The sequence below is a fragment of the Pygocentrus nattereri genome, chromosome 19, assembly GCF_015220715.1.
Source record: "Pygocentrus nattereri isolate fPygNat1 chromosome 19, fPygNat1.pri, whole genome shotgun sequence".
NCBI lineage: Eukaryota > Metazoa > Chordata > Actinopteri > Characiformes > Serrasalmidae > Pygocentrus > Pygocentrus nattereri.
This window is the reverse complement of record NC_051229.1, coordinates 13,051,465-13,074,005: the sequence shown is the minus strand read 5'-3', so window position 1 is coordinate 13,074,005 and position 22,541 is coordinate 13,051,465. Positions and strand designations below refer to the sequence as shown.

The 22,541-nt window shown below is 38.2% G+C and overlaps 2 protein-coding genes and 1 pseudogene across 2 annotated transcripts in view; 1 reads left to right on the top strand and 2 right to left on the bottom strand.

Moving 5' to 3' along the window:
* Positions 1-1,989, bottom strand: part of LOC119261605 (polymeric immunoglobulin receptor-like) — a 541,692-nt gene extending 539,703 nt beyond the window's left edge. Inside the window, exons 1-2 of the mRNA XM_037531138.1 lie at positions 1,923-1,989; positions 558-878 (exon numbers count right to left, since the gene is read on the bottom strand). Coding sequence (XP_037387035.1) covers positions 558-878; positions 1,923-1,983 — 382 coding nt within the window. The 5' untranslated portion in view covers positions 1,984-1,989. The remainder of the gene's footprint in view (positions 1-557; positions 879-1,922) is intronic.
* Positions 1-12,126, bottom strand: part of LOC108416589 (polymeric immunoglobulin receptor-like) — a 900,619-nt gene extending 888,493 nt beyond the window's left edge. Inside the window, exon 1 of the mRNA XM_037531125.1 lies at positions 11,953-12,126. Coding sequence (XP_037387022.1) covers positions 11,953-12,070 — 118 coding nt within the window. The 5' untranslated portion in view covers positions 12,071-12,126. The remainder of the gene's footprint in view (positions 1-11,952) is intronic.
* The window catches only part of LOC108415014, a 610,134-nt pseudogene that overhangs the window by 532,138 nt on the left and 55,455 nt on the right, over positions 1-22,541 (top strand).

Below are 22,541 nucleotides of genomic sequence, written 5' to 3'. Positions count from 1 at the left end.
TGGAGCTGAAAAATGGACAATGAGCGTAGAAACAAGGGGTGGTCATAATGTTGTGTCTGATCGGTGCATCTTGCTGAAATGTTTACATTGGAGCAATTTAATTTCAACAGTTGACAGTGTTTTGCACAAAAATCTCGGGTCTGTATTCAGTTATTTTTCTTGATTTTTGTTAGGAAAAACCTGGAATGATTGACTTTGCATTTAATCTAAATTTTTGTTGGATATCGCACCTTTGGGTGTGTAAGTTGATTGTTGGTTACAGTTTTTGGTGATCTTCTTGTATATTTGCAGCTTTTCAGTTGTGTGTTTCTTTCTGGCTCAGGATTAAATGCAGTGTCTTGTTCACACAGTCATTTGGGATTTTTTGGTGTGTCAGGTGGAGATTCACAAACGTTCTGACAATTACACTTTGAAAGTAGCTAAAAAGTAGCCACTACTCTTTCTGGAAAAGTAGCTAAATTGTAGCTAGCTACAAAGTAGCTAACTACTCATTTTTCAGTAGCTATCCCAACCCTGGTTACAGTGAACATTCAGCCTCACACAGAGAGACTTCTTACCTGCACTGACTGTCAGGTATAAATAATCCTTGTCATCAGGGGTCCCTCTCCCACCAATTTCCACAGCACACCAATAATGTCCAGAGTCAGAGTCTTGGAGGCTCTTCAGTTCAACAGTAAACATATTCTGGGTTGGATGATCAGTAACTGATGTTCTTCCACTTGTGTTTGTAGAGGCTACTATTTTACAGGAGGAGAAGAGATACCCCCTACACCAGTATTTACGGTTTGATTTGTATTTCTCATCATATAAACATAGAATAGTGAGAGATTCTCCACATTTTACAGTTAAATTCTCCAGTGTCTTCAGGCTCTCAGAATCTGCAGAACAGAAGGCAAATTATACCACAGCCTCAGTCCTACACTCTTGAAAGGGTTCTACAAGGGTTCTTTAGTATAAGAAATTAAAATACACTTTTCACTTTATTAGGTACAACTATCTTGTATCTGTACTTAATGTCTATTTATCAGGTCCATTTACCATATAGGGTCATTTCACAAAAAATAGACTGTCATTTATCTGTTTCTCTGCGTAATTTTTAACCCCCTTATGTCCATCAATATTCAGGACCACCACTTAGCAGGTATTATTTTGATGGTGGATCACTTTTTAGCACTGCAGCGGCACTCACATAGGAGTAATATGTCAGGGTGTGTGTAGAGGATCACACACAGAAGCAAGGGTATGCGGTGTTATTGCTGGGCTGAGAATGACCCACCACCCAAATAATACTTCTGTGGTGGCCTTGTAGAGTTCCTGATCAGTAATGATCAGGGTTTAGAAGGGCCAACAAATTATGCAGAGAAAACGATAACAATCACTAACTGCAAAAGGTTTAATTCCAAAATACTGTATATTCATTTGTAACAGTGTTGGATATGATGTAGTTTTCCTAAAGAATAACAGTTGACAAAGTGTTGGCAAAAATTTTCCATAATGAAAAACACATTTACACTTCTCTAACAAAGTAAGCATTAAATCATAATAGAGCACCGATGTTTCTTTTATGTGTCAAGTCAGTGTAAATCATTAAAAAATCTTGAAAGTTGTCGATCATGTGTTTTGGAGCAAAAGCCCTTCAATTGTAGAACAGCAAAGTGCACCTATGTTGTAGGCGGACCTGATACTGTTGGACCTCAAGTGTAGATACAAGGTATCAAGTGAGAGCATATAGAAACTGAACAAACATTTTACAATATTATTTCTAATGGTCAGTTTTTAAAACATTTTTAAAATAATTCTACAGAAACACTACATAGAGCCGTTCTTGCTAAGGGTGAACCAAAGAACAACTTCACACCAGTGTCAGAAACTCAACAAGAACACAAACTCAGTGCAACTGAATGATGCAGCATTGATCTTACCTGAGATACAGAGGAGTAACACAAAGAGAATTGAAGAACTCAGGAGTGAGTAAAAGTGCATGTTTCTATGAGAGACTCCAGAGACAAAGACTCTTCCTTCCTCTGAGTGAAGCAGCTCCACTTCAGAGCTCTTCCTGTTTTGTTTTGGTTCTCCTTTGCTAGTTCTCACTCTGTCTAATGTGTAAAGCAAAAACACCAGTAAAGTGCAGAGCCCAGCAAACTCAAAGATTTTCCAGTGACCTTTAGACCCTCATGCTTAATTAATAATCTAATTAATGAATTATGACATCGTATTTAGCCTCTTTCCATATTAATAACCAATCATTTACAGTAGTGTTAAGTAACTACGTGTGAACTAGTTAGCTCTAAGTCTGGCTTCACAAAGTAATACTTCAATGCAACTACAGTTGACTGAAACCTACATGAAACTAAATGGTATTTGAGTTGCACAATGTAAGCTCAACAGTTGCACGCATCCCAACTTCACTGAACAAGTTTCATGAAAAAGTCATTCAGAAAGCATCACTCAATTCTAGTAAACAACATCATTTCAAATCATTGATGATACTTGTTTCATGAACAAGAAAATGATACTGAAGAAACTTTATTGGATGATTGAAATGAGATCCTGATCAACTTTCTGTAAGTTTACTAGTTTTTCATTCTGGCATTAAGCATGAGTTGCTCAAAGTTAACCTTTCTGTAACCAGCTTAACTAGCAAGCGAATAGCAACAGCTGCATTGGAATTATGTTGCATGCAACTCAACATGCAGTTACTTGTATTAAAAGGTTTCATCATATAATGCCAGCATAAAACTTACTACCTCTGCATGGAAGGAATGCATCCATGTTAAGGATGCAAGCATCCAGGATGATACAAAATACATGCAACTAAACTAAGAAAAGCAATAAAAACACTAAAAACATTTTTAAAAGCTTTGCCATTATGAAATAGAGTACTAGATAAACATTTCATGCTGCATACTCATTTTCTGTAAGGACCTGTAGGCTTGAAATTTTCGCATGATCACAAATCAGAAAACTGCCTAGAGTAAACAAATGCAGCCTGCTCTCTAACAAAGAATCTTTTTCCTAAGCAAGAATAGTTTGTAGAACTTGTTAATAAGTGGTGAGAATTTCCAGTACAGGCCTGCTGTACCACTCCACTGTGTGTATATATGGCTAATGTATGTAAGCTGCGGCCGTCACAGTGCTGCTTCACACTGTATGTGTGTAAAAGAGGCCTGAGTATCACTTCAGTGTGAGTTGGTATCATTAGACTTGTGCTGTTTGTGATTTGGGAGAGACGACATGGCTGGCTAGAGAATTATTTCAGCCTTTCTCTTTAGGCCTGTTAGTGCCCATTGTGATGGTGGAATGGAAATTGGTATTAGTAATTAATATAATCAACTAAATATTTTTCCAAATAACTCTTTTGTCATATTGACCAGGACACTGATGACTCTCTACACAGGTCAACTGAATGATTTGCTTCAAAACTGCAGAAACTGTATTTTATTTCCGTTGTGAAACAACTTAAAGCTGCCATTTGAACAACAGTCAGAAAAGTACCATTGATTTGTGTTTGGTTTTGCACAGAAATGATGTCTCTGCCACATTTTAAATATATTGGCAAAAGTATTCGCTCGTCTGCCTTCACACACATATGAAATTGAGTGAGATCCCATTCTTAATCCATGGGGTTTAATATGATGTTGGCCCACCCTTTGCAGCTACAACAGCTTCAACTGTTCTGGGAAGGCTTTCAACAAGGGTTAGGAGTGTTTGACCATTCTTCCAGAAGCGTGTTTGTGAAGTCAAACGCTGATGTTGAGGAGAAGGCCTGGCTCACAGTCTCCGCTCTAATTCATCTAAAGACATTCTATTGGGTTGAGGTTAGGACTTTGTATAGGCCAGTCAAGTTCTTCCACACCAAACTCGCTCATCCATGTCTTTATGGACCTTGCTTTGTGCACAGGTGCACTGTCATGTTGGAACAGGAAGCTGCCGTCCCCAAACTGTTCCCACAAAGTTGGGAGCATGAAATTGTACAAAAACTATTGGTCTGCTGAAGCATTAAGTTCTGTAGCGATTGACTGTGCAGAAAGTTGGTGACCTCTGCACACTATGACCCTCAGCATCTGCTGAGCCCACTCTGTCATTTCACGTTGCCTAGCACTTCGTGGCTGAGTTGCTGTCATTCCCAATCGCTTCCACTTTGTTAAAATACAACTGACAGTTTACTGTGGAATATTTAGTAGTGAGGAAATTTCATGACTGGACTTGTTTCACAGGTGGCGTCCTATTATGGTACCACACTGGAATTCACTGAGAGCAACACATTCTTTCACAAATGTTTGTAGAAGCAGTCTGCAGGCCTAGGTGGTTGGTTTTGCTTAGGACATATGTTTTTGTTTAGCTTATCTATCTATCTATCTATCTATCTATCTATCTATCTATCTATCTATCTATCTATCTATCTATCTATCTATCTATCTATCTATCTATCTATTTCTCTTACTTTTGCTTATTAGGAACGTGCCCACTGGTGCACCTGATTGGCTGGGATATTTCTTCAACAGCTATGTCTGACATCCTCAAGGCTGTCCTTCATGGCAGCTCGGGGCTTTTAAGATCAGAACTGCAGCTCAGCTAGATGTTTGTTTCATGGCTAGTGTACTGTCTCTGTCCTTGCCTTGAATGTATTAGTTTAGCTCTACCCATTGTTCTCTGCCCAGTTACTTCTGTTTAGCAATAAGCTCATGATCCTTCTCTGCATCTTCCACTCTTGTGCCGACCAGGGTGAAGGACTGGGTGCCATTTCTTTTGAATCTATAATTTTCTCCTGATTTTGGTATAGTCAGGGAGTTAGAGAAGACTGACTGTATTTTTGTTTCTTTATTTTCTCATAGGAAAGAAATATTCTAAATGAGATCTCATCTTTATTCCTTGAGCCCAGTCTCAGCTGAGTAACATTTCCATAAGAAAAGTGTGAGATCTCATCGTCATCTATTGGTGCAAAAGGAGAAGTTTTCTTATCTCATTCACCACTAGAAATTCTCACAATGAAAAGTTGATGTTAATCTTTTTTTTCTCCTAAGGAGGGTGGAGTAGAAATAATTGAGAAATCATCTGTGTGTTATTCATCATCTACTATTCATCTGTGTATTGTGATTTTTCCGGTTCTGACTGGAAAAATCTAATTCTGTTTTTGGTATTTGTGCTTTTGCCCTGTTTCCCTTTGCCCCTTGGACTCAACTTTCTGGATTCAACCTTCTCTGACCACGTTTTTGGATCATGATTCCAACATTAAAGCCTCATGAGGAATCTGAGCTTTCATATGAAATCCGATGTTATGAGTTTGGGACTTCATATGTATCCGGCTGTGTGAGTCTGAAATTTCATATGGAATGTTTAAATTAATGGGAGATGGGTCCCTTTCTCTTCCTCTCTCTCTGTTCCAGACAGATGAGGTCATTTAATCAATTCCACAGGTGGAACAACCGGGCTATAAAGCCTGGACTCAGAGCCATTAATGCTAAAAGACCTAATGCTCCTTTTTGTAACGCTGAGGAGTGATGATGAAGCGCATGCATGCACTGAGAGAAGCGGAATTTATTAAGGGCAAATCCATAAGGGTCTAAATAGTCCAGGGTCAAAGAGCCAACACGTAGAGAACAAGGGACAGACATAACAAAAAGGAACACAGGCTAAACACAAAAACAGAGACTAGGAAATATAATGGAGGCTAGAAGATACAACACCAAACAATACAACACAAAGACCAACAAACAACTAGGGAAAAACACAGGGCTTAAGTACAGGAACAGGTTAACAAGACACGGGTGGTCAACAAGAGGGTTAATAAGACACAGGTGAGAACCATCAAGGGCAGAGTCTGTAAACAAGGGGTCAGGACAGGGAAGAATCAAAACAAGGAAGCACATAGACAAAACCAAAAGGTAACCACAAGCAGATGGAAGACTGCGATGGGCCAATCGTGACACTTTTAGTGTTTATGCTTTAAAGCTGTGAAACCTCCTCCCACAAAATGTGTGAATCATCCTCAATCTTAAAAAGCAGCTAAAAACCTTTTACCGCAGCCTTTTTTTCCAGATATTAATTTAATTAATTAACATCATACATTTTTCTTTTTTTTAATTATCATTATTTATTATTATTATTATTTTTCCATTATTGTCCCAAGGTGGTGTGGTCTGCTGTGGTCAGTGATCTGCGCCCACTGCCTCTGCCTCTTTTACACAGGTAATTCATTTTAACATGTGAATATGTTAACATCAAAATAAAGTACATTGTTGCATTTTCATCAGTTATATCACTTTCTTAAAATAAGAAAATCATTCTCAGTGCTATCTAATGTGAATAACCCCGCTGTCACGGATGTCACCCCAAATCCTCTGGGAGATCACATGACTGTAGCTCTCTGCAAACCCTGATTCATACACAGACCTTCCCAAAATACACAGGGAGATCAACTAACTGCTGCTCTCCACACACGATCCCATCAGCGTTCAAGATCACCTGGATTCTAAGGTTTAGCATATAAGCCCAGGCTTTAGCAGTAGTTAGTTACGAGGTGTTTCTACTGCGAACTACTGAGCTTTCCTTTGATTGTATTCCCATGTATGACTTTTCCGCCTTCCGCCCGAAGACTGCTGGATGGATGGATGGATGGATGGATGGATGGACTTTTCCCCCCGTTTCCTCTGAGTCTGGCTTTTGATTTGTCCTTTGGATTGTTTGCCCTGGATCTCAGTTTTTTTTGTGCTTTGACCTTCTGCCTGTTTTTGACAATGATTTTGGATTATGGCTTCAACATTAAAGCCTGCTTGTTTTCCTTTATCCACAAGCGTCTATGTTCTGTGAAATCATTACACCCATGACCCAGAATGAGAAGCGGATTAGAAGGTGTGTGTGTGTGTGTGTGTGTGTGTGTGTGTATTGTGAATAAACTACGACTGCATCCTATAGTAGAAGCACAATTATGATACACAACTGTACACTGCTTAGACCATACACTGCACACACAACTGCACACTGCTTAGAACACACACTGCTCAGAACACACACTGCACACATAACTGCACACTGCACATTAATCTAAATCACATGCTAAAAGCAATGCATAAAATAATGATTATTACAGCATTTTACAAATTATTAGGATTAAAAACAGGGATGACACTTTTTTTCACATCCCTAATGAAAAATCCACACTGTATGGTGCTGCAGATTCAACTGGAGACAGTCCAGCAGATTTGCTATTCCAAACTCAGAACTATGTAGCCTGGGTGAGTGTCTGTGTCTGTTTCCTGTTGCTTTATAAAAATGTGAAAATAGGCGATGTTCTCTAAACTTCTACAGTTACATTATTTCTGATGTGAATCTAGAGTTAACAGTGACCACAAACAGGAGCAGCAAAAATAACTCTGAGCTAGTTTTCACTCTTCATTTGATTTTATTTAAGTGTCACAGACAGCAATGCTGGCTAGCAAGGTTTTTTCTTTTTGCTATTGTTACTATACACTTACTGGCCACTTTATTAGGTTCACGTGTTATCACAAATAGCTAATCAGCCAATCACATGGCTGCACCTCAATGCATTTAGGCATTGAGGTGGTCAAGACAACTTGCTGAAGTGCAAAACGAGCATCAGAATGGGGAAGAAAGGTGATTTAAGTGACTTTGAACGTGGCGTGGTTGTTGGTGCCAGACGGGCTGGTCTGAGTATTTCAGAAACTGCTGATGTACTGAAATTTTCATGCAAAACCATCTAGGGTTTACAGAGAATGGTCCGAAAAAGAGAAAATATCCAGTGAGCAGCAGTTGTGTGGACGAAAATGCCTTGTTGATGTGAGAGGTCAGAGGAGAATGGGCAGACTGGTTTGAGATGATAGAAAGGCAACAGCAACTGAAATAACCAACCAAAATCTCTGAGGAATGTTTCCAACACCTTGTAGAAAGTATGCCATGAAGAATTAAGGCAGCTCTGAAGGCAAAAGGGGATCCAGCCTTTTACTAGCAATGTGTACCTAATAAAGTGGCCAGTGAGTGTACCTTTCTTTCTGACACATGATTAAATGCAGTGTCCAGTGGGTGGTGGGGGCGAGCACAGTTGCATATATGGTGGTACCATAAAAGCATAGGGCAGCACCAAGGGTACCACACAGGTGTTTACCAGCGGTTATGAAGAAATGCAATGGAAACTTTGTTGCTTGGTCAAGCTGTGGAATATACCTTGTAAACAACAATAAGCCTCTGGACATTTTTTCAGTTGCAGTTGCTGTTGCAGTTGCTTTATATAAAAGCAGACAGAATTTCTTCAGAAATGTTCCTGAAGTTTTGTATGTAAAATGGAAGTGATGCACTAATGTGGAGCTATAATAAAGATTAGCGTGAGTTTCAGGAGGCTCATCTCTCATGTGTGTGCGCTCAGTTTTGTATGTAAAAACTTCACATACACACGGTTTCTTATGCGCATGATTTACAACTTACTTGCAGAACTATAATGTATATGCAGAACCCCCTAGTGGTGGAAAAGTGAATTCACCACAAAAACCATCATGAGATGCACAAACTCTCAATGATTATCAGCTACTTCAGTATAAGTGACAGAAGGACTGGTGACTTTTGAGCTCATACCCTGTAAAAATGTTTCCTCAGTCAACATAAAAAATCTGCTGTAGTAGCGAGTAATAAAATAAGGATTTAGATTCTTGAGGATTTCAAATATTTAACATTTTAACATTTAATCCACATTTAGGAATTGCACATCATTTTGATTCACATCTGATGTTCAATGTAAACAAGAAAACTGCTATACACAGAGAAATAAATGTGAAATTGTATTAAGTGTAAAAAAATGCCTTGTAGACTTTATAGACTAGGATTAAAAATCTGCACAATGAAGTAAAATTATAATTATTCAATCTTCATATTTATTTTTTACATGTAAAATAAACAGCTGTATTTTAATCAATAAGAAAAATTTTACACACAACACCAGCTTTTTAAATGCTTTATAGGCTACTGAGGATTTTAAAGGAAGTTGTTAATCATATATTCACTCCAAATATCTAAGGTCACCACAAATATCTCAACAAAACACTTATGACAGCAAATGTTCCACCAGATGCCACAGATCCACTTAAATGAGCCGTAGCGTCCAGTGTGGTGTGCATGCATGCAAAGAGCAGCTGGACTTTGTAGGTTACTCAGAATTCAGCATAACACCTTTAAAGTGGAGGTCTACAGCATTCAGCTACAGTCATTCTGTGTCCTAAACATCACTGTCAAGTCTTTACAACTTTATTAAAGACCTAGATGTGGTTTGAAGGGGTTGATAGACATTTTAAGGCTGTATTTATGGAAAAGATTTGGGTGACTATTGACTTTTAGTGTTTGTTAGCAATATTAACCTTGTAGCTCCTGAGCTAAACTAAAGAAGCAACATTTAGACAACAACCTCTCTTGTCGACGACATCTGAGGTGGACAAATGTGTAATTAGATTTTTGAGCAATCCATTCCTTTAAGTTTGCACACTTAGGCCCAATCCCATTTTACCCCTTGCCCCACCACTTAGCCCTTCGTTTCACATCTAGGGTTAGGGTGTCTCAGTTTTTGTTGAGATAGAGGGGTGAAATGTTCTACCCCTCTGTATCAAATGGAGGGTTTTTCAGAGGCACACTCCAAACCAAGCTTTATGAAAAAATAAGAAAAACCAGCAAGATGGCTTCACAAGCCACCAAAGAAACCCATAAATATATGTATTTTCTCCATTAAAAAAATATGATAACCATTGTATTATATTCATTTAATGACATTTCAATGTATTATGATTGTTTTCTTCATAACAAGGACAAAAACGCTAATAGTTTGCTAGTGTCTTGGTAGCTAGCTATAGCTAACTTTCCCATTCCACCTTAAATAGTCCAGCAGTATTGACGCCTGAAGCGCCAGAATGTAACTGCTGCATCATTTAAGGTGGAATGGGAAAACTGGAACAAGAAGCTGGTGAATAGTTGACTTCAGCTTCATATCACCAAAGAATTAGGGTTGGGAAATAATAAATAATTGTCTCATATCCCCTCTTTGAAAGCATATGAAGCCATAAATGTAACTAAAGCCCAGCAGCAAGGTTGCTGAACCTTTTCCTTCTCTTCTATCACTGAAGACGGGAAGGGTCGCCTGCAGAGCAGCAGGATCGTGCCTTATATGAAGTGTGGCTGCAGGTACTTCTGCAAGGCTTTTTACAAGTAGAAACAGTGAATTAGCACGAAGTAAAAACCTTAAGCTAAAGTCTTAGAATGAAACCACATTCAATTGTATGATATATAATATATAGTACAAATTCATTGTAAGATGTCTTGCATTGCATTAGCTTCTTTGTAAGAGACCTGGCCAGAATCAAACTCGCTTACACCTGAAATCAAAACAGATAAAAGAAAAAAAAAACATTTTCCCATGAGCCCGAAAGTGCTTAAAAGGCAAAAATGTGTTTGGTGTCTGAGATTTGCTTCTTAATTTTCTCACAGGAGATCTGAGTTATCAGAAGTGATGTCATGCTGTAAACAATTGGAACAAACTGCGAATCATCTGCTTATGATTGAGCTCCATTACTGCACTTTAGGCTTAATAAGATCATTTCAAAAATATTTAAGCCTTTTCACATTATTTTTTAAAAGTTATAAGCTTATTCTTATGTACTTTGTACTTCCTTTTCATTTCCCGTTTAATGATTTTAAAGCTGCTTTTTACTTTTATTGATTTTTACTCTAAAGTGAAACCACTAAGCACAAGTATATTGAATTGCCTTTGTGTATGAAATGTGCTTATATAAATAAGCTTGTCTTGTCTTGCCTTGCTCATGTCACCCAAGTAGTTTTTGGGACACCAAACACTGATTGGCCAATTAAAAGCATTTGGGGTATCATTGATTTTTCACTGAACTATTCAATTGAATAACAGTCCATTATAGACCATTTCACAGATGTTGTATTTTGCTCCTCACTCTGACTCTCTCACCTCTCACTCCGAAACCACAGAGCTGTAGATCACTACTGTATTTTTACTTACAGTTTTCTTTTTGGTTGTTGTGGTTACGCTGCTGTAGATGACGTCATTTTCACGATCCAATGCAGATGAAGACTGTGGACACAATATGCTCAGTAACTTAATCTCTTAATGTTTCAGTAATCAAATACCGTTTGCATGCAGCAGTAGTTTAGGCAGTGAAACACATTTAATAAAAGCATGTGTCCGATCACCACAGAGACTATTTCTGCCCAATGAAGACGACATAAGTGGGGTATAATCTGACAGCTGAGAGGTACAAAGAAGAGGAACAACACCTAAACCACCCTCATCTCCACACTGACGGATCCTTGTCCATAGTCAGTGACCAGCACTGCTGAATTCTGGGATGCGACCGTACCTGGAGTGGTCATACTTTCCTGAGTTTCCTGACTGCTTAAATTTGTAGTCACAGCTGTTGCTAACATGAGAGAAGAAGAGAGAAAAAACAAAGTGGTGAGTTAAACAACATTACAGCTTGATGATCAGCAGGTATGAACAGTATTTCTGATACATGGGATCTTACTTGAAGGTCTTTCAGTGACAGTGAGGTGAACAGTAACTCCCACATCTCCTGCATTGAACCAGTACCAGCCAGCATCACTCTTCTGCAGACCACTCATCTCCACACTGACGGATCCTTTTCCATAGTCAGTGACCAGCACTGCAGAATTCTGGGATGTGGTAGTCTTCCACACTGTGAAGCATGTCCAGTCTTTAAATCTGCACCACTTCTTCTCTTTATTCTTATATTCAGCACTGTAGAGACACTGGACACTGCCTCCTTCCTGACCACTCACTCTGCTGTTTATCACCGACACAGCAGGATCTGAATAAAGAGGCAGAGAATGAGTCGTATAAATACATCCTCCATCATAAATAACACGTCTAAGTTACAGTGAACAGATTCTACTTCACACAGAGAGACGTCTTACCTGAACTGACCGTCAGGTACACATAATCACCGTCATCTGATCCGCCACTAATTTCCACAGCACACCAATAATATCCAGAGTCAGAGTCTTGGAGGCTCTTCAGTTCCACAGTAAACATATTCTGGGTTGGATGATCAGTGACTGATGTTCTTCCACTTGTGTTTGTATAGGCTACTATTTTACAGAGGAGCCAGTCCCTCCCTTTACACCAGTATTTACGCTTTGATTTGTATTTCTCATCATAAAAACATGGAATAGTGAGAGATTCTCCACGTCTTACAGCTAAATTCTTCAAATCAAATCAAATCAAATTTATTTATATAGCGCTTTTTACAACTGATGTTGTCACAAAGCAGCTTTACAAAAATGGGAATCACAGCACAGAGAATCAGACAAAACACTGAACATAATATACAGAATATACAGAATATACAGAACCCCTGTGAGCGCTGAGGCAAGGAAAAACTCCCTCAGAGCTGGAGGAGGAAGAAACCTCGGGAGGACCAAGACTCACATCTAAAAGGGGGGACCATCCTACCACTGGTCAGACAACTTATAAGTTAAACATTGAAAAGTCAATTTTACATCCACGCAGTTCTAATATATTCAGGTGTGTATAATCAACAGTGGAAACAATTAGAGTTCATATAGATTTGGATGTGATCTGTAGTGGAGAAGCTGCGTTCCAGAAACTTCCATCAGTCTGAATTCTTCAGTGTCTTCATGCTCTCAGAATCTGTCAGGAAGAAGTCAAATTGTACTACAGCATCAGTGCTACACTTAACATGGGATCTGCAAAGGTTCTTTAGCAAAATCAATGGCTATACATTTACTTTCCAATTTATCAGATCCATTTACAATATAGATGCAATGTAACAGTTACAGACTGTAGTCCATCTGTTTCTCTGCATAATTTGTTAACCCCCTTTCACCCGATACATCAGTAGTTAGGATTCTCCCAGTGTGTGTGTGTGTGTGTGTGTGTGTGTGTGTGTGTGTGTGTGTGTGTGTGTGTGTGTGTGCGCATTGCACAGAGTGGATTAGGCACAGCACAACATGTCAGTGTAACCACCAACCAAAAAATCCAACCAATATTGTCATTGGGTCAGAAACTGACCACAGATGAAGGAATAGAGAATGGCTTACACAAACTGTACAGCAACAGATATGGACGATCAAGGCAGAGTGGACAGTAAGCGGTCAAAGTGTTTATAAACTCCGGTGGCACTGCTGTGTGCAGAGTCATGGCAGTGCTAAGAATGATCCAACACCCAAATAATACTGTGGTGGTCTTGTGGAGTTCCTGACCATTAGTGATCGTGAAAAAGAGCGGCCAACATATTGTGAAGAGAAATCGAGTAAAATCTGTAATTCCAAAAAGTTTCATTTCAAAATGTTGCGAATCCTTTTGTAACAGTGTTGAATGTAATGATTTTTTGAAAAGAATAAAAGATGGTATATAATGAAAGATACAAGTTGATATTTCTCTAATGAAGATGGTATTAATCACAACACAGCACTGATGTTCCTTTTACATGTAAAGCTCACTAACAACGTAAATCTTTTAAAAAAATCTTGAAAGATTTTGATTCTGTATTTTGGAACAAAACCCCTTTTGTGCATTGTAGCACTACACAGTGCACCTATATGGTAAGTGGACCTGATAACGTTGGGCAACAAGTGCAGATACATGCTGTACACAGTAAAACTTGCATGAAAATAAATTGTATTTGAGTTGCATAATGTAAATGTCTTGGAATTCACTTCAAACAGTTGTAATCATTTCAACTTCATTAAACAAGTTTCATGAAACAGTCATTCAGAATGCTGATAAAGCATCACTGCATTGTAAACAGCATCATTTCAAATAACGGAGGGATTACTGGAGCTGTTCCATGATTAGACGAGCACTCTTCCTCCATAGTTTATGTGTCTCACTGCTGTGAACTGACATCATACGACTGGCAATAAAACACAGCCAGCTTCATCAAATGTGGGAGTCGAGCTGCTTTAGCAGTTGTAGTGGGAAATTTGATCAGCCATTTTTCAGACGCCCCCTAAACAAGCGGTAACGGTTGTGTGGTGAAGGAGAGACACAGACCCCTGTTTAATCAGAGTGAGCACAATGATCAAACCAATCGATCTGATCTAGATACAGGTTTGAATCGATGTCATCAAAATTGTGATCGTTACAGAGTAAACATTGATGGTCAGGTGTTGTGCCGAATTCCGACTGCCAGGCAGAGTCCGACTGTCCCTCGCGTGCACGCGCTTCAAATAAACGTGTGAACGTGACGGATTTCTGGTTCTTTCTGTGTGTAAATAAAACTTTATCTTCAATTTCCCTTCACAGCAAATAGGTGTTGTGTGTTGTTATTATAATAATTATTAATTTGATTAATAATATTAAAAAATGAAGTTATGATTATGTGGACTTGGCTTGTTTTCATATTTATTAATTGTTCATTTGTAAAAAAAAATGAACCCTAGCATTTGCCTATATCGCCTAATGGAAGGACCGGCCCTGAGTATGACGACATATTAAACACAGCTTTAAAGCTCTGGAGCAGTAAAGTTCACATCTGCTGACCTGACGATGCGGTCATTTTTCTAGTCATTGTCCAGCAGCCAGACTCTCATTGTTTTCATAGCAGGACACATTAAGGAGACGCCTTTCAATACAGGGTGTGTGAATATTAATAGAAAGTAAATGGACAGTTAAAATGAAGAGAAAACATGAAATGGGCCTCCTTGTCTAAGACTGACCATGACTAAGTATAAATGAGTTAGAACTGCTTATTAATAATAATATAGCTATTTATCCCATTATAGATCAACATTTAATGACAGAGACAGAGAATGATCACCAAAACCAAATAACTTTAAGGAGCTGAATAAGAATTCATGTTGGTTTATGAAAGAGGTGTTCCAGTGTTCTCTGAGCCACGATGACCGCTCAAATGGGCGTGGTTTGAAAGGTTTTATGGTTAAAGTTTCTGGCATTTAAATATTGATGTGATGAATAGTTAAAAAACACTCGTCTGAAATAAATGTGGAGGAAAGAAAGTGATAAAAATGAAGACGACTTCAAAGGTTTTATGGTTTTTACTCGTTTTTTATTTCATCTTTTATTTTCTTTTCTGTGATTTTCTTTTATTTTATTTTGGTTGTTAGTGTTTAATCTAGTGATGACAAACCGTTAGTGAAAGGTCAATTATCCTCAGACATGCGTGTAGAAACATTCTGCTCTATAAAATGGAAAATGTTACAAGGTTTTAAACAAAAAATATTTTTATGTTTTTAAAATAAAATAGACTATATGACATTTTGGCTAAAATGGAAATGACTGCATGTTTTTTTACTGAAAATATAAAATGAAAAAAGCTCCATGACTTTTTCTACTAAAATATAAAAGGATCTTCTCAGTAAATGAATGTGTTTGTGTTCACACACTAGTAGTGATTAAAACACTGGTGTCATAATGTGTTTTGTACAGTTACACAAACTCACTCCTGAGTTACTGCATAGCTTCACCTTCACTCTGAATCAGAGAGAAACAGGTTCAGCAGCGGCGTCCAGAGGTTTGTGCTCTCCAGCTTTTGATGAGTTTCTCACCACCTTTAGACGGGGTCCCGTCCCACATGGTCCTACCAATTAAAAGTGCAAGAAGAGCCACATATGTCCCTCCATCAAGATTCACAATACACCGTTACCTACCACACATACCTGTTATACCATTCTTATCTATTACATCATCACATAGCTGTCATACCATTCATACCTATTACATCACCACATAGCTGTCATACCATTCGTAACTATTACATCATCACATCACATACATACACTGTAACCACTTGCTGTAATTTTTACAGTAAGATCTTTCAGCAAACCAACTGTTTTACTATTTTGCGTTGTAATACTGTAGAACGCCATACATCGTGGGACGCCACATGAATACAACTGTCAACTGTATATTTAGCAGTAAAAAATTTGCAAAAAACCAGCGGCTGTTTTCCACCGGAAAAAAAGAAGAATCTTGGGAATTCAAGCAAACGAAACAAGCAGTCTTTGTGAGTAAAAACCTTTCTTTTCGAAATGCATGGAATGTTAGACTAAATGCTAAACATGTCATGTTAACATTAGTGCTTTCTATAAAGCTGCCCACCCTGGCTTGGCTGTGTTCATTTAGACCGTCAAACTGGGATGCGCTTGTGGCAGAAACCTTCATACGAAAATGGTGATGTAAAAACGGATTCTAATGCACTTAAAATGTTTGTGTGTGTCTCGTGGTGTCACGTCTGTTAGCGTCTGTTATCGTTATCGGTTCAGGACGCTAGCGTTAGCTCACGTAGTTAGCTAGCTAATGCTACTTGGTGTTGTAGCCATATAACTGCCTGTGTTCGCCACTTAGCTCGCTATCTAGTTAGCTAATTTTAGTCTTAGTGAGACCAGACATACCGAGTCTCCCGCAATCAATAGTGTCTCCCTGATGCCCGGAAGTCAGATAAAATCTCCCGGAATCCAGAAGTAGTGGCCCAAGAGTGAACACAAACGCGCGCGCAGGCGACACAGACTTTTCCCCCCAATCGCGCGTGGGAAAGAGGGGGAGAGGGAGAGAGCGGCGCTCCCCTCGTGTGCATATTCATGAAGCGCATGCGAAACAGAGAGGGTTCCCAGAGTTGTTCCCAGAATATTGAGAGAGAATGCACTGCAGGAATTGGAAGCAAGCAACCCAGAAAGCAGATGCCAGAGAAAAACTACACTTGGAAGTCCTAGATTATGTCTGAACTGGAAGCAATGGTCCCACATTACAATTTACCAGTTGATGAGTCCTTTGGCAAACTGTCGAAGGTCCGATCTGTGAGCTCAGGGCAAGTAAGATTTGAAGATTTGTGGAGCTGTGCAAGTTTATGAAACTGCTACTGGTGTTTCCGAATTGTGATGTAGAAAGTTAGGTAGGCTAATGTCGAAGCCTTTGCTGTAAAAAGAAGTTCTGTATGTTTGTGGAGTTTAAAGTAAAGTTATGTTTGTTGCATAAGATGTATTGTATTTATTTATTTATTTTTTGGTGCGGGGTGTTGGGAGAAGTGTCTCCCTGAAATTAATTTTTGCAAGTTGGGATGTCTGTGAGACCATCAATGTCATATAAACATCTGAGGTTGATCAGTCCTAAATAGGAACGATTGTTGAAAACGATGTTATAAAATATCCTGTTGGCTGTTTTTATTCCTTGGTTGGTTTGACTGTGTGCCCTACAGGTAGCTAAATGGCTAGCTAGCTACCGAAAGTGGTAACTAGCTACTAGCTGTTGTCGACCCTAACCGTTGCTTCCACGTTGTAAGGTTTTCAGATGAGAGACACAAAAGATCTTTTTCATCAATTTATTTTTTTTGTTAAACTCAGAAAGCGACCATTGAGGGTAACATTGTGTTTGAGATTGAGAAAATATAGCTAAGCTACCTAGCAACTAAGAATTCCTCTTTCAATTTCAGGCTAGCATTAGTTTAGACAGTAAAACAGGTTATTAGTTTGATAATGTTTGGAACCACTGCCGTAAGTCATCCATTTGGTGATAACTAGCTTTTAACTTATAACACCACAGATTGTATTTTTCCTGCATTTTTGCAATTTATGCAGTTTCTCAGGTTGTGTTCTTTTCTGCAGTTTAAGTATCTGGCATCACTGTGATGCGCTAACTTGATTTGTTGAGGTTTGAATATTCATTTTAGGTTTGAGCTTAAAGTAAATAATGTACATTTGCAAGTTGTGCAACAGTGAGTGTAGTACTCTTCTAGCCTTCACCCAGCACATGAAGTTGCATAGAAATGCACCAAACCAGACATTTACTTGTGGTATCCCAAATTGCTTACGTTCATTTAGAAAAATTCACTGCTTTTAAATCTCATTTGTATAGGGATCACAAGGAATATCAAAGATTTAGTAGACATTCCTGGTTTCGGTTAACAGATTCAAAATGAATTTGTCATACAGAAGGTTGTCAGTTTGAATGTGGGTATTTGAAAGATTTCATTTCTCACTTGAAGGGCCATTTACAACAGGGCAGACAAATTGGTTGTCCTTTCAGAGGATGTGTGGAAACATTTAAAGTAAAATCCATGTTTGCCTCTCATATATCTAGAGCACACAAAAACAGCTCAGTTGAACATCTTCAGGAAAACGTGCTGGTAAAACCAAGTGAAACTATTAGGCCTACTCAGTCTTGATCCATATCTGAGTGATGATGAACCTGAGCACTTTGAATCAAATGTTTTCCCTGGTGTGCTTAATGTGGATGAAGCTCTCTTCTTTAAGTACTTGATTTTATTTGAAACTTCAAACAAAGTCCTTGGTACCTGCGTCAGTAATTCAGGCAGTTATTGAAGGATTTCAAGAAATCCATGACCTTGGAAAATCTCATGTATTTGCAAAATAAATTAACTGAGAAATCGACATTACTTGGAAGTGATGACATTACCATCAAAAATGTAATCAAGGAACTTGAAAAAGAAGATCTTCTTAAGACTGGAAGTAGGTTTTTTACAAACAGATCAGCGCCAGAAGACAATGTTCAAAAACAGCGTCGACTATGTGGAACCAACGCCATTATATTTAGGCTTAAATGAATCTGGAAAAGAGTGTTTTGTCCAATATATTCCTTTAAAAGTAACCCTTACTCCCCTATTTGAGTCTGATTCAGTCAGGAAACAGTATGAGAGTGTGCATTCTCGTGTAACAAACCCTGATGTTCTGCAAGATATTTGGGATGGAAAGGCTGTATTGCAGAATGAATTGTTTCAGACTGAAGGAACATCTTTAGCCCTGATACTCTATCAAGACTCATTTGAGGTGGTAAACCCACTGGGTTCAGGGAAAAAGAAACACAAGGTGCTTGCTGTTTATTTACCTCTAGGTGATATCCCACCATGCTACAGATCAAATACTGATCACATGCAACTTGTGCTTTTGTCCAGAGAACAGGATTTTAAACATTTTGGACAAGAAGCAGTTTTTAGGCACTTGATGAAAGATCTTAAGGAGCTGGAGAATAGTGGTATTGTCCTGAAGGATGGCCGTGTTTTGAGGGGTGGTTTGTGTGCCATAGCTGGGGACAATCTGGGCTTTCACAGTATTGGAGTCTTTATGGAACATTTTAGTAAGAGTGCATATTTTTGCCGATTTTGTGACATTGACTGAGAAATGTTTCAGTCACATCCATTGTCAACTGGTACAACAAGAACCATCCAGTCCTATCAAGAGAATCTGCAGGATAGAGAAGTGATTGAAAAGGACAGTGCAGTTGGCATAAAGTTTGATTCAGTTTTCAACCAACTCAGATATTTTCATGTGTGTCAGCCTGGTTTACCTCCGTGTCTGGGTCATGATCTCTTTGAGGGTGTCATATAATTTGACTTAGCACTGTATATTAATCATTTAGTAACTCAGGGAAAGCATTTTACCTATGCAGAGTTAAACAGATGCATCAGTCAGTTTAAATATCTTGGTGCTGATGCTAATGACAAACCTCCTGGTAGTGAGAAGTTGTCTGGACATGCTGTGCAAAACTGGTGTCTTTTGAGAGTACTACCTCTCTTAATTGGGGACAGAATTGAAAAATCCAGAAGATAGTACAGTATGGCAGTTGGTTTTGCTTCTGCGACAAATAGTGGGTTACATATGTGCGCCTGTTATTACTCTGGATCAGGTGGCCTATTTGAAAGTTCTCATTGATGAATATATTGATTTCAGAGCTCACACCTTTCCAGAGCATCTCCTAAAGCCAAAACATCACTATCTGTGTCACTAGCCTGCACTCATCATTAAGTTTAGGCCTCTTATACGTTTGTGGACATTAAGATTTGAAAGCAAGCGTACTTATTTTAAACAGTGTGCTCAAAAATTGCACAATTTTAAAAACCTATGTGCAACCCTAGCAGAGAGGCATCAGCTCCTCCAGGCATGCTTGAGTGCTGGCAGTATGTTTCCTCCTGTTATTCAGATTGACAAGGGAACTGAATTTTATTCCAGTGACTACAGTGACAAGATTAAAAAGGCAGCTTCTCCATTTGATTTTGTGTCCAGCAATACATTTGCTGTTAATGACATAACTGTGAAAGGTACAAAGTACAAAAGGGGGATGTATGTAGTCATTGGAAGGGATGAGGAAGGATTGCCAGTTGGAGAAATCAAGCTGATCTTGGTGCATTGTGATTCTTCAGTGACGTGGATGATGAGCATAGAGGGTCAGGTGGTCTTATCTCCACATCCCAATTTTGTGGCGGGCTTGGCAACATTGTTTGTGTCATTCTACAATTTCAACCTGAAATACCAAGAAGAGGTCTCATGCATGCTGGAATTTATCCAAAGGTAAATCATTCTGTTATTGTAGAATATACCCTGACTGGCCACTTTATTAACTACACCCAAGTACTCCATAGCATTTGCACTCTTTTTTCAATTAATCAGCTCCATATACCATATAGCAGCACTTTGTATTTCTACTGTTACAAACTATAGTCCACCTGTTGCTCTGCATTCTTTGTTAGCCTCTTTCATTCTGTTCTTCAATGGTCAAGACCCCCACAGAGCAGGTATTATTTGGGTGGTGGATCATTCTCAGTGCTGCAGTGACACTGTTGATGTGGTGACATGTTAGGTGCGCTGGATTGGACACTGTGTTCACTCACTGCATCCACACAGCAATACACGTGTCCACTGTGTGATGGCCCATCCTAGATGCCGCCGAGCCCAGAGAAGTTGACACTGCTTCTGGACATGGTTAACATAAGGCTTCTTTTTGCACAGTAAGGTTTAAGTGGCGTTTGTGAATGTAACTCTGTATTGTAATGCTTGACAAAGGTTTGCTAAAGTAATCCCTTGCCTATGTGGTAATATCAGCTATTGTTGAATGGCGGTTCTTGTTGCAGTGCCGTCTGAGGGATCGGCAATCACGGGCGTTCAGCTAAAGCTTGCACCCTTGGCCTTTAAGCACTGAAATTCCTCCCAATTCCTTGAATTGTTTAATGATAATGTGCACTGTAGAGGGAGAAATACACATCTCTTTCAATCTTTCTTTGAGGTGCATTGTTTTTAAACATTTCAATCATTTTCTCACGCATTTGTTGATAAACTGGTGATCCTCTGGCCATCTTTGCCCCTCAAAAACCCTTTCCTGGATGCTACTTTTGTACCAAACCATGATTATAATCACCTGTTTGAAATCACATCATTATTTAGCTTTTATACGATATTACTAGTCCTAAATTGCCCCGTCCCAACTTTTTTTGGAATGTGTTGCAGGCCTGAAATGCAGGAATGGAAAATTATTAATATCAGTATCTTGACTGTGTTATGCTGATTCTGTTAGAATGAAACTGGAAGTGATGCATTGGGTTGCATATTTTATTTTGATATTAAAAATGCTTAATTGAAGATAAGCTAATTGAACATGCTGTATTATTTGCAAAGTGCATACTTTAAAATCATGTAACTTCATACAATTATGCCACTGTTCACAGCAGAGCTTTAAAGAAATTAGAAAACCTTAGCTAATTGTAAATTTTACAGTAATATATCAGTAAAATTTTACTGATATATTACTGTAAATATATCCTGGCACAGTTTTTTTGCATACAATGTTTTTCACACAACGTTTCCAAAGTATTCATAAACACATCATATGCTCTATTTACATCATCAACATACACTTCCTTCCAGTTTTGTTTTCTTAAGTCGTCTTTCAATTTCAAATTGTAAACACTGGCAAATGATCACTTATGTAAGTTATCAAAATCCCACTCAACACCTTCTTTTCTTATATTTGTAAAGATATTATCAATCACTGTATCACTGTGGGTTGTAATTCTTGTTGGTTTGGTTATTAAAGGATAAAGACTTGTACATTGTATTAATAAATGTACTAATATTATTTGAATCGGTTTGACTTCCCAAATCAATGTTAAAATCTCCACCCAGAAAAACTGTTTTGTTACAATTACATTCCAAGGCCTCAGTGATTTTGTCTGTAAATAAGTCAATATTTGAACCTGGTGACCTGTACACACAACTAATTATTATATTTTTAGAATTTTCATTTGATATATCAACAGTAATCATTTCCATTCTGCCATCAACAGTTTTTGACATTTTGTCCCTAATTTTACACTTTAATTTAATATCAGTAAATAAAGCAACCCCACCTCTTTTATTGCTTCTATTCATATAATATGGTCTATATCCTTCTATTTTATAATTATTTTTGTTTTGATCATTGAGCCAGGTCTCTGAGACTGCTATTATACTAAAATGTCTATTTATCTGTTCTAAATAGTCTGTTATTTTTAAAAAGTTTGAATTCATGATTCTACTATTAAAATGAATCATAGAGAAACCTCCCTTTACCATTTTATTGTCATTGAATTGCTCCTCATTATAATATTGACAATCCTCAACCACTGGAAAAAAATCTGCATCAACCATAATATCTACATCATATATTTTAGACTGGAAATCTTTGTAAACATTCGTTTATTTATTTATTTTATTTATTTTCCCTTTTCTTTTTCCCTTTCCTTCCTTTTTTATATTTA